This window comes from Adiantum capillus-veneris, chromosome 17, assembly GCF_014529385.1.
Source record: "Adiantum capillus-veneris isolate H3 chromosome 17, ASM1452938v2, whole genome shotgun sequence".
Classification (NCBI taxonomy): domain Eukaryota; kingdom Viridiplantae; phylum Streptophyta; class Polypodiopsida; order Polypodiales; family Pteridaceae; genus Adiantum; species Adiantum capillus-veneris.
In genome coordinates, this window is record NC_140947.1 from 111,280,948 (window position 1) to 111,293,876 (window position 12,929).

General features: G+C 44.7%; 2 protein-coding genes across 3 annotated transcripts in view; one reads left to right on the forward strand and one right to left on the reverse strand.

Moving 5' to 3' along the window:
* The window catches only part of PARP1 (poly(ADP-ribose) polymerase 2), a 73,997-nt gene that overhangs the window by 14,766 nt on the left and 46,302 nt on the right, over nt 1–12,929 (forward strand). The window lies entirely within an intron of this gene.
* LOC147437882 (uncharacterized) lies at nt 9,130–11,295 on the reverse strand. Its single transcript, XM_086485930.1, has 2 exons — nt 10,273–11,295; nt 9,130–10,212 (listed from the first exon to the last, which is right to left on the reverse strand). The coding sequence occupies exons 1-2, from the start codon at nt 11,293–11,295 to the stop codon at nt 9,130–9,132; spliced, it is 2,106 nt and encodes a 701-aa protein (XP_086342056.1).

The following is a 12,929-nucleotide window of genomic DNA, read 5'->3' on the forward strand; positions in this document are numbered from 1 at the left end:
TTTGAACTCTCTGGCTTTTCTTGTAACAAATTGCTGATGTGTCAAAGCCTCAAGAATGGAGTCAACTTGTAGATGCTGGCCGAGGGGCCTAAAGCTTAAGAAGAACAAGCAACAGAAGAAGAAGTCCTACCAACATGGGGACCCCGTCCGATGGGGCTCCAAGTGACAAAGGATTAAAAATAAAGCATGACCTGCACGCGCGCGCACACACACACACAAACGGATGATGTGGCAGATTTTTGAAAATTGCGGTGGCATGATGATGGGGCAGGTTGTATGCATTTTCGCGTTTTGCGTTGGCTGATGACGTAACAGGTTGTGCGGATTTTCGTAAATTGCGTTGGCAGTCCTTGGCATTGCTTTTTGGACCAGAAGCTTTTGAGTTTGAAAGCTTTTCATGTAAACTGCTTTTTAGGCCAAGGGCCTTTAAATATGAGGTTAGGGCTCATTCTTTGGCATGCTTCTTGTAGAAGGTGCAGAGTCTGGAGTACTGGCTTGTACTGTGTTGATGCAATATAAAGAAATACCGAAAGGGGTGCCAATGTTTGGGGCCAATACTCTTTGCGGTGGAATTCCGCCACTCCGTGTCGCGTGTCGTCTCTCTTTCAGTTCTGCTGTTATTGAAGTGTTAAAAATCTATTCAATCTGTTCTTTTCTATTGGCACGTGGTGTCCGTCTTCTGACAGTGGTATCAGAGCACCAAGCGTGTGCTTTTCTGAAAGCATACCGATCCCACAAAAGAGCAGACAGAGCAAACCAGAGACTTTATTCGAGGTATTTTTGCCCGCCAACCTGGACTTATTAGCCACTCCCACCCTGACTTCATCGCGCATCGGGCGCGCTCCCCTCTTCACCGCTCATGTCTTATAGGGCATAAGCCATTAATATCACTTGCAAGAGAAGGATCCAAGATTTGTTTCAAGTCACTGTTTTTCTCAAAAGCAGTGCCATGCAGATGTTGATGTCTACAACTACCAAGCAGCCCACTCCAAGGACTTGGCAAGCTTTCAAGAAAATTTTTGTGCGAAGCTATATGGTTTTTGACATCTTCCTTCGGAGTGCAACTTCTGGCATAATGGGGTATCTTGAAATGCTTGCCATGGAAATCCTAGCAAATTATATCTTGAAATTTCTCGACATCTCTCAATAGATGTCTCTTCTTGAATTGATAACCTTGGAAGTTCGGTGCGATTGTTATGTCTTGAGACTACCTTCGCCGCCAGACGAACACTGTCTGTCCAAGAGCTGATGGACCATGCTGTGGCTGTCTACGACCTACGAGATTGCTTTTTAAGTTTGAAATCTGTTTGAGAACTTGTTTGGTGGGCCTGTTTGGAATTTGTTTGAAATGGATGGTATTTGTTTTGAACCTGTTTTAGTGCCGATCTCTGGTTTTAATACTGGTTTCATTGATTGGTGATTTTACTCCCGGGTGGAGAAGTGAGAAATACTGTTTTGGTATTGTTTGAACCTCAGAACGACGCAGGCCGATGCTTGGGAGCGTTCTGTTGTATGCTAGAAAACCTCCGAACGACGTAGGCCGATGCTTGGGGAGCGTTTGGTTGTATGCTTGAACCTCCAAGCGACGCAGACTGCGGTCTGGGGAGCGTTTGGTTGTACAGTCCTTTGAGCTTATGACCCGGACCTTTTTAGGTTATTTGCGGGGGGAGTGATGAGGTAGTCGTTGAGTAGCTTCATATCGTAGACCGTTTGTCTCGGGGGAGTGCTCAATGGCGCTGTTTGTAAGCATTTGTGTTGCATTGTGACGTGTTCATTACTGAATATTCCTAATTGGATGAGATTGCCTGGGCATGTAATTTTTTAGTGCATCAAGACACCCCTGGAAGATCAGTATGGTCTGGGTGTGATGGCTAATTTTACTACGTCGGATTATCAAGAGTTCCGATTTGGACGAAAGGAGAAGCTAACTCCTTGATCAAAAGAGTAGAAAGGAAAAGCTAACTCTTTGATCAAAAGAGCATAAAGGAGAAGCTAACTCCTTAATAAAAAGAGCAAATTGATTGTCGCTCGGAATGTTCCTCGGAAATTTTTGAGCTAACTTGAGTTGTTTTGCAGATATGCTATAATTGGGACGATTGCTCTCTTTCAAGAAGGGGAGATGTAATAAAGTGCTCACGTGTCAAAGCCTTAAGAATGGAGCCAACTTGCAGATGTTGGCCGAGGGGCCTAAACCCTAAGAAGAACAAGCAAATGAAGAAGAAGTCCTACCAACTTATGGGGACCCCGTTCGATGGGGTCCCAAGTGACAAAGGATTAAAAATAAAGCAGGACCTGCACACACACACACACACAAATTGATGACGTGGCAGATTTTTGAAAATTGCGTTGACACGATGACGTGGCAGTCTGTACGGATTTTCACGTTTTGCGTTGGTTGATGATGTGGCAGGTTGTACGGATTTTCGTAAATTGCGTTGGTTGATGATGTGGCAGGTTGTACGGATTTTCATAAATTGCGCTGACAGCTTTTGGCATTGCTTTTTGGACCAGAAGTTTTTGAGTTTGAAAGCTTTTCATGTAAATTGCTTTTTAGGCCAAGGGCCTTTAAATATGAGGTTAGGGCTCATTCTCTTGCATGCTTCTTGGAGAAGGTGCAGAGTCTGGAGTACCGGCTTGTACTGTGTTGATGCAATATAAAGAAATATCGTAAGGGGCGCCAAGGTTTGGGGCCAATACTCTTTGGGGTGGAATTCCGAGAGAGACGACACTCCGTGCCGCGTGTCGTCTCTCTCTTTCGGTTTAGTTGCTATTGAAGTGTTAAAAGTCTGTTCAGTCTGTTCTTTTCTATTGGCACGTGGTGCCCGTCTTGTGACATTTCTTCATCTTGTTCTTTCTGTGCCTTTTTAGGGCTTTTCGCGGAGATGTGCCCATGTTCCCCGCATCCAAAACACTTTCCCTCTTTGATGTAGTTGGCCCTCTTCCGAAAAGTGAGCCGGGGTCGTGCATCCTTATCTTTCTTGTCTAGGGGGCTTTTCTTCTTTCTAATTTCATTATTAGAAGTCTGATCGGTTTTCTGAGTCATTATCTCATCTGTGGGGTAAGTCAGACTGCTTGAATGTATGGCAAAACCCCGTTTCGCATGATCCATCAATTCTTGAATAGAATCTTACTTTTGTTCTAAGCAGTGATCTCGGATCTCCGTAGGAAGTCCGCTAGGAAAACCGCTCAAATCTCTTTTTTAAACGAGATCTTCTTGAATGAAGAAGCGGGTAGAAAAGAGCTCCAAAATTTCTTGCAATATGTGTCCAAAGAATCTCTCTTTGTCATCCGAAGATGTTTCCAAGTAGTTCGTATATCTCGTTCGTACTCTCGAGTCAGCCAAGAAGAAATAAAAAGCCTTTTAAATTTCAGGCATTGAACTGTTGCTTTCTTGTTCAAAAGAAGAGTGGACCACCATGTTCAAGCATTTCCCTTGAAGAAAGAGGTAGCCCTCCGAATCTTGGAGTGCTTTGAGTAATGCCCTCTAGAGAAAGCTATATTAAATTGTTGTATGAAGGCCAAAGTCCTCGAAGCATCTCGGAATCCAGAAAAAGTATCAAACTTAATTGGCTGTCCACCTTCTTTAAATTCTCAAACTTTCTTGCTTTTATCTTCGAGGAAATCATATTGGTTGGGTTTATAGAAATGCTTCTTCTTTGCGTAAAATCTGTGGTCGTCGTAGTCCGAACTATCTGAAGATGAGCCCTTTGTAGAACTGTGAGAAACTAGGCAGAACTTAGGCTTCTTTGCCCCTTTCTTGTCCTTTCTGAAGCTTTGCTTTTTGCTTCGCTTTTTCCCTTTCATGTCTTTTTCGCTCAAGTTAGAAGAGCTAGAAGAACTGTCAGAAGAAGAAGAACTGGATACTCCTTCAAATGGCACATGCTTCTTCTGCTTTCTTGCCGAGGCAAGAGTAGATTGACGACCCAGATAACCCGGGAAATTAATTCCTTTCTTCTGTTTTTTGTCGTGCATTTGGCTTTGTTGTTCACTGAGTAATTTGTGTATCAACCGCCTCTTCCAATTCTTGCTTTGTAAACATCCTCGGAGTAGGAGGTTTCTTGAGTGCGGGTTTGAGAGGTGGCTCTGTGGCTTTTTGCCATTGGTTGTGCACTTCGTCGAAGGATGTTTGAGTCAAAAATTTAACAAATTTCGAATCTTTTGCAAGGTTGATCATCATCTTTGTTGCGTCGTCAACCAATTGTCAACGTTCCATCTCTTCAATCTCCGCGTGAGTAGGTCGAGGCGGGTTGTACTCTTGGTGAGAATCTTCTTCGTGATCTCTTCCCGCATCCCTAGATGCAGTGGAAGTTGACTGTTCGTTGTTGGAATCCATAAATGTTGCGAGAAAAGGATTGGATCTCCCGATAGAAGAGAAATTGGCCGCGCTCTGATACCACTGTAACAAACTTGGACACTCCAAGTCAAGATTCTACCGCGACACAGCAGAGATTCACTTCAAAAGAATTCACAGTTCACAATTGATTCGACACGCCCCGGCGGAGTTCCGTGCCTAGAAATGTTGGCCCCAATTCGTCCAGATGCTTTGAGTTGTGAGGGCCCTATCCACTCACTAATTTACAGATTACTACGAGGGATGCCTAAAAGCAGAGCCCCAAAAGCCGTCAATAAGCCTCTTAAAATAAAGCAATGAGTCCAAAAGCTGTCCCAAAAACTCAGCCAGCGCAAAAACAGGTTTCCCGTACAACTTTGCAACGTCATCAGCTACGCTAGAAGCTGCTTTTTCGTACGGATGCCACGTCAGCACTTTCTCCGCGTTTTCCGTCGGAAAATCCACGTCAAAATGGTCTCCACATTCGAGCCTGCTGCTAGTCCGTGTGGGAATATGTGGGCATGCCACGTCATCGGGGACGTAACACTTCGCCCCTTATTTTTAATTGCTGGCCTTAGCAATATCCTCGGTTATAAAACCAGAGAAGCGATTCCTTAGCGATCTAACTGATTCCCAAGTAGCTTGGGACTCGGGACGATGCTTCCACTTGATGAAATATTCGGGGTACAAAGACCTGTGAGATTTGCAGACCCTTGATCAAGAACCGATTCGGGTTTAAGTGGAATATAACGAGTGGTGTCTTCTAATTCCTTGTGTAGCTTTTTCATTTGGGGTTAGCTTAGGTTTAGCAGGTGCTTTAGCTTTACCCTTAGATTCATTTTGAGAGTTCTTTTCCGAAGGATTAGATGAAGATTGGCTAGAAGAGTTATCGTTCTTACCATTGTTACAGTTCTTACCGTTCCGTGGGTTCTGAGGAGTTTGAGAGGTACTAGGAGAAGACTTGTTCTCCTCAAGGTTTCCTTTGTTGTGCTTCATCTCTTGGGAGAGAGCAATTGCTACCGCCTTGTTGAGATCCTTGGGGTCAAATACTTCTACATCAAACTTGATATACTCGTCCAACTTGAAAAGGAATGCCTCTTTGCGCTCATCATCCGATTTGCGTAATTGGGTGTTGAGCTGCAAAACACTGTTAGAGAAAGACATGATTGGCATGCAATTTTGCTTGAGATTGCGTCAATCTTCTTTCAACCGCACTAAGTATTGAGGTGGTATAAACCGCACATTGAGCTTGTCTTGGAAGTCGATCGAATTGAAGGAAAGGGGCACGCCTTCTTCGGCTTCCTCTAGGTGCGCGGTCAACTGTGCCTCTTGCCATGCGTGATACCAATTAATGGCATCATCGGCAAGATACATGGCTGCCGTCAAAACTTTGCTATTTCTTGTTTTCTTAGTTGTCGCAAAGTAAGCATTAAATTGATGCAATCAAGAATGAATAACATTAGCATCCATCTTACCGTCATACTTACTAAACGCCAACTTCTTCGTGACTGGGTTGTTGGAGTCTGCATCTCAACTTGAGCTACCTGATGAACTGGCCATATCTTTGATCGGCTTGGACTTCGAGGTGAGTATCTGTAGGACCAACTCTTGCATGCATTGCTCTCTCTGTGCCTCACGTTCTAATTCCAAGGCCGCTCTTCTGTCTTCGGTTGCTATGCGTTGGGCTTTGCGTGCTTGCTCACTCTCAAGCTCAGTATCTGCCTTTCTTTCTTTGGTCGCCAAGCGCGCTTGCTCACGCTCACGCTCCAAGGTTGCCGTTCTTTCTTCGGCCGCCAAGCGCGCTTCCTCACGCTCATGCTCCAAGGTTGCCTTTCTTTCTTCGTGCTTGCGATCCAAGGTGGCGGGTTGCGCCTCTTGTTGTAGCATCATGTCCATCATTGACTTGACCAAAGCCTCCATAGGATTTGGTACAACCCGTGGCGTAGATGAGGAAGGGGGAGGGTCGGAAAAAAATCTTCCTAGTGGGGAAAATTCTTCTTCCCCACCTCCATGCTCATCACTGTAACAGGCTTGGACACGCCAAGTCAAGATTCTACCGCGAGACGAAAGGAATTCACTTCAAAACAGTTCACATTCCACAATTGATTCGACATGGCCTGGGGGAGTTCCATGCCTAGAGTTATTGGTCCCAAAGACTGGCGCCCCTTTCGGTATTTCTTTTTGAATTAAACCTGTTGTCAAAGTACAATAGAGTGGTTGGGTCTCACTCTCAGACTCTGCGTCCAAATGCTTAGAGAAGTGGGAGCCCAATTGCACTTATAAAGAGATTACTAGGGATCCCAAAAGCAGAGCCCCAAAAGTTGTCCCAAAAGCTTTTCAAAAATAAAGCAATTTTAATTTCCTCTCGCAAGCTCTCTTGGGGAATTAAAGCAATTCCCAAAAGCTTCAGCATAGAGAGTTTCCAGCCCTGCGTAAAGAAAAGTAGATTTCTGTTCGCTGCCTGCCTCGTCATTAGCCCCGCGATTCGCGTCGCATTTTTTGGGTCAGTCCGTACGTTGCCTGCCACGTCAGTAGTGCAAAATTTTCGTGCTTTCTCGGATGTGTGTGTGTACAGGGCAGCCACGTCTCTGGTTTGTGACATACCTCCCTCTTGAAAGCATTGTAATCGCCCATTACGCCTGCAAAACAGACAGAAGCCATAAACTGTCTTAGCAGACACTGATTGTTAGTACCGACGCACTAGGAACACACATCTAGCACATGTACCAATCGACAGTCATAGCACTCGACATCACTTGACATCATAGGACATCACATGACAAATCACATTCAAAATTCATTTAGGTCTCAGACCATGATTTATCGGCAACGCAATTAGAAATTGCATCTAGATCCACTCAGGACCTCATAGATGCCCGATTGACTAATCCCTATTGCAACCGAGATCATTCAGACCAAAATGCTGCAGTCATTTCGTCTATCAGTTCCTGCACTTAAACAAGTCAAGAACAAATAAGTATCATATTATCGGGGATTCCAATTGATAAAGTCATACAATAGAATACTGTCAGCTCACAGTATCCCTGAAACTCAAAGAGACATCAGTGACTTTAATATCAAAAATCGAGGCAATCTGTTGACAAAAGAGCGGAGCAACTCCTCTCTTGTGCATACTCGCTGCATCAGATTCCGCCGAAGTTGAGTTCGAGGCTCCATCTAGAATAGACTATGCTAATATAAATTCCTGGGGTAAAGATTCACAATCTAAGGAGTATGTGCTAGGTCCTCCTCCTCCGTCCACTTTGAACCAAAGCAGGATAGTTCTTGAATTTAACCAAGAACCGCCTTATCACTTTACCCTTAATCTTTCTATCTTTATGTGCCAATATCTGTTCGGGAACAACGATCTCCTCGTTTTCTTCCACTTCGGGTTGCTCATCAAGCTCCCCATTTTCGGGCACATCACCTTTAAAAGGCTTCAGGAGACTTATATGAAAAGCATTGTGAATCCTCCAAGTGTCGGGCAGCTTCAGTCTAAAGGAGACATCATTTATTCTTTCGGAGATCTAGAAAGGTCCGTAGTATGGCATCCTAAGCTTTGGAAAAAGCCTCTCCTTTCCCTTTTTGGTTCTCAGGCGTGCCTTCTCAAAATGTAAGAGCACCAAATCGTCCTCCTTCAATTTCAAATCGGGACGATGGCGATCTGCTTCCTTTTTTAGTCTTTCTTGAGATTTTTGCAAAGCCTTGCAGACCTTGGCAAAAGCCGTGTCCAAGTCATGCGTGTACTTATCGGCTCCAAAATTCTTATCTTTTGTGCTTAGGAAGGGTGGAACCTTCGTAGCACATTCAATAATCTCAAATGGCTCCTTCCCCATTGAAGAGTGTATCGTGTTATTGTAGGCAAATTTCACCAAAGGTAAATACTTTTTCCATTAAGTCTTCTAATCCGAGATGTAAAACTTCTTAATCTAGTACCAATGAATTAGCAATCTCAGATTGCTCATCAGCCTCCAGGTGGAAAGATGTCGAGAACTGCAACCGCGTGCCAATGTTCTCCCAAATAGCCTGCCAAAACAAACTCGTGAATCTGGGGTCCCTGTCAGAGACAATCGTCTCGGGCATGCCATGCGATCTGAAGATCTGGGCCACAAACAGTCTCGCTAAGTGATCCGGCTTGACTGTTTTCTTCATTGGAATGAAATGAGCTTGCTTGATAAATCTGTCAATAACAGTCCAGATACCATGGTGACCACTCTGTGTTCTCTGTAGATCAAAAATGAAATCCATTGCAATACTTTCCTAAGGGCGGGCATAGTTTTTCCACACGTCAATCATAGTCGGACGCACACGGGTACAGAAGTACGGAATAAGTACGGATCAGACTACCCGAAATTCCACACGTCAGTCTTTCAGATAGCCTACTAAATAGGATGCTTAGTGCTACATACTACACCACCTGGCACTGGGCAATGGGCACCATCTGCCACCATGTTTAAAACTTTATACACAAAGACAAAACCATAGAAACTTAAAACTTTAAAGTTTATACACAAACTTCAAAGACAAAACCAAAACCAAAGAGAATAAAAAGTGGAGAGATGGTGCCTCTTAAGTAGTGAGGATTGGTCACTGTAGATACTAGAAGCACGCCAAAAAACATTCAAGAGTGTAGTCTCTTGAAGGTTGAATCCAAAACATAAGTAGAGAGTCCAGACTCGAGACTATCTGCTAGAATCTAACTCTAGATACTAGAGTCAACAGTGAACACTGAACACCATATGGCATAAGTAAATGTCCAAAACCATGGTCCAAAAGCAGGTTGCCATGCGCAGTGAGCTCTAACTCTCACCATAGCTCGCATCCTCATCGTCATAAGCAGCATCATCCTCGTCCTCATCCTCATCCTCATCCTCATCACCACCAACTGAGCATGATGCTCCAATATGACTGGTACTAGCAATGGGAATAGGCTCTATCGCATTTGTAGTACTCTCTGCAATGGCCTCCTGAATGTCTTGCAAGGCAAGCAAGCGGTCCTCATCTTTTTCCTTATTGAGCATTTCCAATGTGACCTCCATTCTCTCATAGCCGCGCTCTTTGATTTTGGATATGAGCCTCAAGTTCGTGTGTATGTACACAAGCTGCTCTGTATGAGATGGGAGTAACCTATTTCTTCTCTTGGTATGAATGAGAGAGAAGGTGCTCCAATTTCTCTCACACGGAGAGGCACACGTCCCTTGAGAAAGCACCCTCAAAGCAAGAGCTTGCAAAGCGGGTGTGCAAGCCCCAAAAGTTTCCCACCATTTCATCCCCTCTTGAGTCCTATTTGAATCTTTTGCAATTGGATGAGCAAATGACTTGCTTTCAGCTTTATAAATGTCAAACTCATCAATTAGGGTGCCTTGCAAGGTCAAATCACCCTTGGTGTACGTGTCCAAGAATGTCATCCATCCTTCATGCACCTCGCCATCACTGTCTTGCCCTCTGCCTCTCCATATAGGATGCAACATGTATCCAACAGCATGTAATGGTGTGTGCAACATATTCCAACTTTCAATGCATACATCCCTCATCTCTCTCATCCTTGCAGCATCAATGCCTTGCATGTTTTCAATTTGCTCTACCATGCGATCCGTAAGCTCGTACATAAGCCCCATGGTGGCTCCTTCCCTGTCAGCCAAACGGAGAATTTTCAAAATTGGAGCAGTTATTTTCAAAATCAGCCTGGCCTCTTGCCAAAAGGATGCATTAAACACAATGTTAGAGACCTCAGTAGCCTTTTCAGTCTTGGATCTCTTCATCTTCACAAATTTATCATCAATCATAAGCTTGCGCATACCTTGCATGCATCTCTCATCCACAAGATTGGCCAACATAATAAAGTAGTACGCAAATCGAGTGGCCGACGGCTTCACCAAGTCCTTCTTGCTAAGTTGTGGAAACAATGCCAACACAGTAGACTTTCTTGTCACCAATGTGACAATCTTTGTTGCATCCTCAAGTACTATTGAAACCCAACCAATCTGCCTAATGTCCTCAAACAAAAGGTCCAAGCAATGGCAAGCACATCTAGTTAAAAAAATGTGTTTCCACTCCCTTTCAATGATCTCCCCAGCGTTGACACAATTGGTTGCATTGTCCATGCATACTTGCACAACATTTGTTGGGCCAACCTCTCTGATAACCTGTTTGAGATGCTTAGCAATGAATTCCGATGTCTTTGTTTCCCCAGATGTGTCTACAGCTTTCAAAAACACTGACCCACGAATAGAGCATGCAAGAAAGTTAATGATAGGCCTGCGCCTAGTGTCAGACCATCCATCACACACAATAGAGCATCCATATCTTTTCCATTTCTCGCGCACACCCATTATCTCAGTCTTTACGCATTTGACCTCTTCATTCAATTCTGTGGTGCGCAAAGCATGATAAGAAGGGGGAACATACGAAGGACGTGCTTGTCCAATTGCTTTCACCATCTGCAAAAAGTAAGGGCTCCTAACTTTCCATGAAGGAACATCTTCAGCATAGAAAAACTTGCACAAGGCTTTGTCTGCTTGCTTCCGTGTTTGCAAGCGAAATGCACTTGCCAAACCCCCTTGAGCAGCCTTCCTCTTCTTGCTTGAGGACCCCACATTGGACTTGGAAGAGCCACTTACATTAGTCGTTCCCTTAGCATGCGTACTCATTGAAGCACCTCCTTGAGCTTGAGAGGCATCTCCTTCCAAATCATTGACCAATGCATCCACAAACGCAGCTTTGTCTTCTCCCTCTGACCTTGCATCTACATGCAATCTTCTAACAATCTCTACAACATCAACTAGGGCCTCATCACATGGGCCTCCAACACCATGGCCAGCAATGCCTAAAATATGTGCACGGATACGCAAAGGACCACTGTCCCATGAATGCCCACAATAATTACATTTGCAGGTCCATTTTCCTTTTCGGAGGGACTTCACTTGTTGCACATATTGCCACTCGGGACGCTTGGTTCGGCCCATTTGGATTCTGCGATGGATCTTGGCTCTCGCGAGAGAACTTCACGCCACGCGATGGTTTAGGGCCCTTCAGGGTTCGTGGGCGCGGGAGAAGATGAAGGCCCCGGTCACCAAGGTGAGCAAGAGAGCAAGACAGGGCTTCGCGTCAAATCTCACCCACATCAAGTCTCTGCAGACACTGCTTACTTTACAGAGCTCTGCAAACGTAATACAGAGAAGCGAAAACTCTTCGTGCGGCCAAATTAGTGAGTCGGCATTTTTTGGGTCAATTTTTTTCATGTGCTGCCTGGCCGTACGATTCTTCATTCCGTACTTCATCTGTACGCGTACCTGTACGGCAGTACGGCTGCTCATCCGTATGCATCCGAAAAAAACTATGGGGGCGGGTGGGTATGGGCAAAGGCTGTAACAATCCCTGTGCTTTATGCCTGTCAAACTTGACCTTCTGGCATACCAAGCAATTGCGTAGAAAATCGTCCACATCCTTCTTGAGTCTCGGCCAAAAGAACTATCTCTCTACCCCTTTCAAGGTGGTGCGGTGACCCGTAAAGGTGGACAATGGCATTCGGTCATAACCTTTTCCCTCAACGGCTGTGTAACGCGCAACATGGTTTTTCTCATCAAGTAGCCATTTTGAATGGAATACTCGCTACTATCTCCCCGTTCCATATCCGAGTGAAAATATCTGCAAAATCTGTATATGTGGCATACTGATTGACCATATTCTCGAAGCTCTATGATGTATCGCGGAAATAGCCAGAACCAACGGCTTCTTGGACAAAGCATCTGCCACCAAGTTCTGTCCCTGCACATGGACAATCTGAAAGTGAAAGTGTCACAAGACGAGCACCACATGCCAATAGAAAAGAACAGACTGAACAGACTTTTAGCACTTCAATAACAATTGAATTGAAAGAGAGAGACGGCACGCGACACAAAGTGGCGGAATTCCATCCTAGAGAGTATTGGACGCAAAACTTGGCGCCCCTTTCAATATTTCTTTATATTGCATCAACACAGTACAAGTCGGTACTCCAAACTCCGCACCTTCTCCAGGAAGCATGCTAGAGACGGGCACCACGTGCCAATATAAAGAATAGACTGAACAGACTTTTAGCACTTCAATAAATACTGAACTGAAAGAGAGAGACGACACGTGACACGGAGTGGTAGAATTTCACCCCAGAGAGTATTGGCCCCAAACCTTGGCGCCCTTTCGGTATTTCTTTATATTGCATCAACACAATACAAGCCGATACTCCAAACTGTGCACCTTCTCCAGGAAGCATGCTAGAGAATGAGCCCTAGCCTCATATTTAAAGGCCCTAGGTCCCAAAAGCAGTTTTTCACGAAAAGCCTTTTAACTCAAAAGCTCTTGGTGCAAAAGCAATGCCAAAAAGCTGCCAGCATAAATTTACGGAAATCGGTATAGCTTGCCACGTCATCGGCCAGCGCAAAACGCAGAAATCCGTACAGCCTGCCACGTCATCAGCCATCGCAATTTTCGAAAATCTAGCACGTCATCAGCTTTGCGTGTGTGTGTGTGTGAGTCTTGCTTTATTTTAATCCCTTTATGTCACTGGGGCCCCATCGGACAAAGTCCCCATAAGCTGGTAGGACTTCTTCTACTATTACTT

Coding starts and splice junctions, on each gene's coding strand:
- LOC147437882 (XM_086485930.1), bottom strand. CDS start 11,295: ATGGGCCGAACCAAGCGTCCCGAGTGGCAATATGTGCAACAAGTGAAG. Junction 10,213..10,272: donor TTGAGGATGCAACAAAGATT/GTCACATTGGTG, acceptor CTTAGCAAGAAG/GACTTGGTGAAGCCGTCGGC.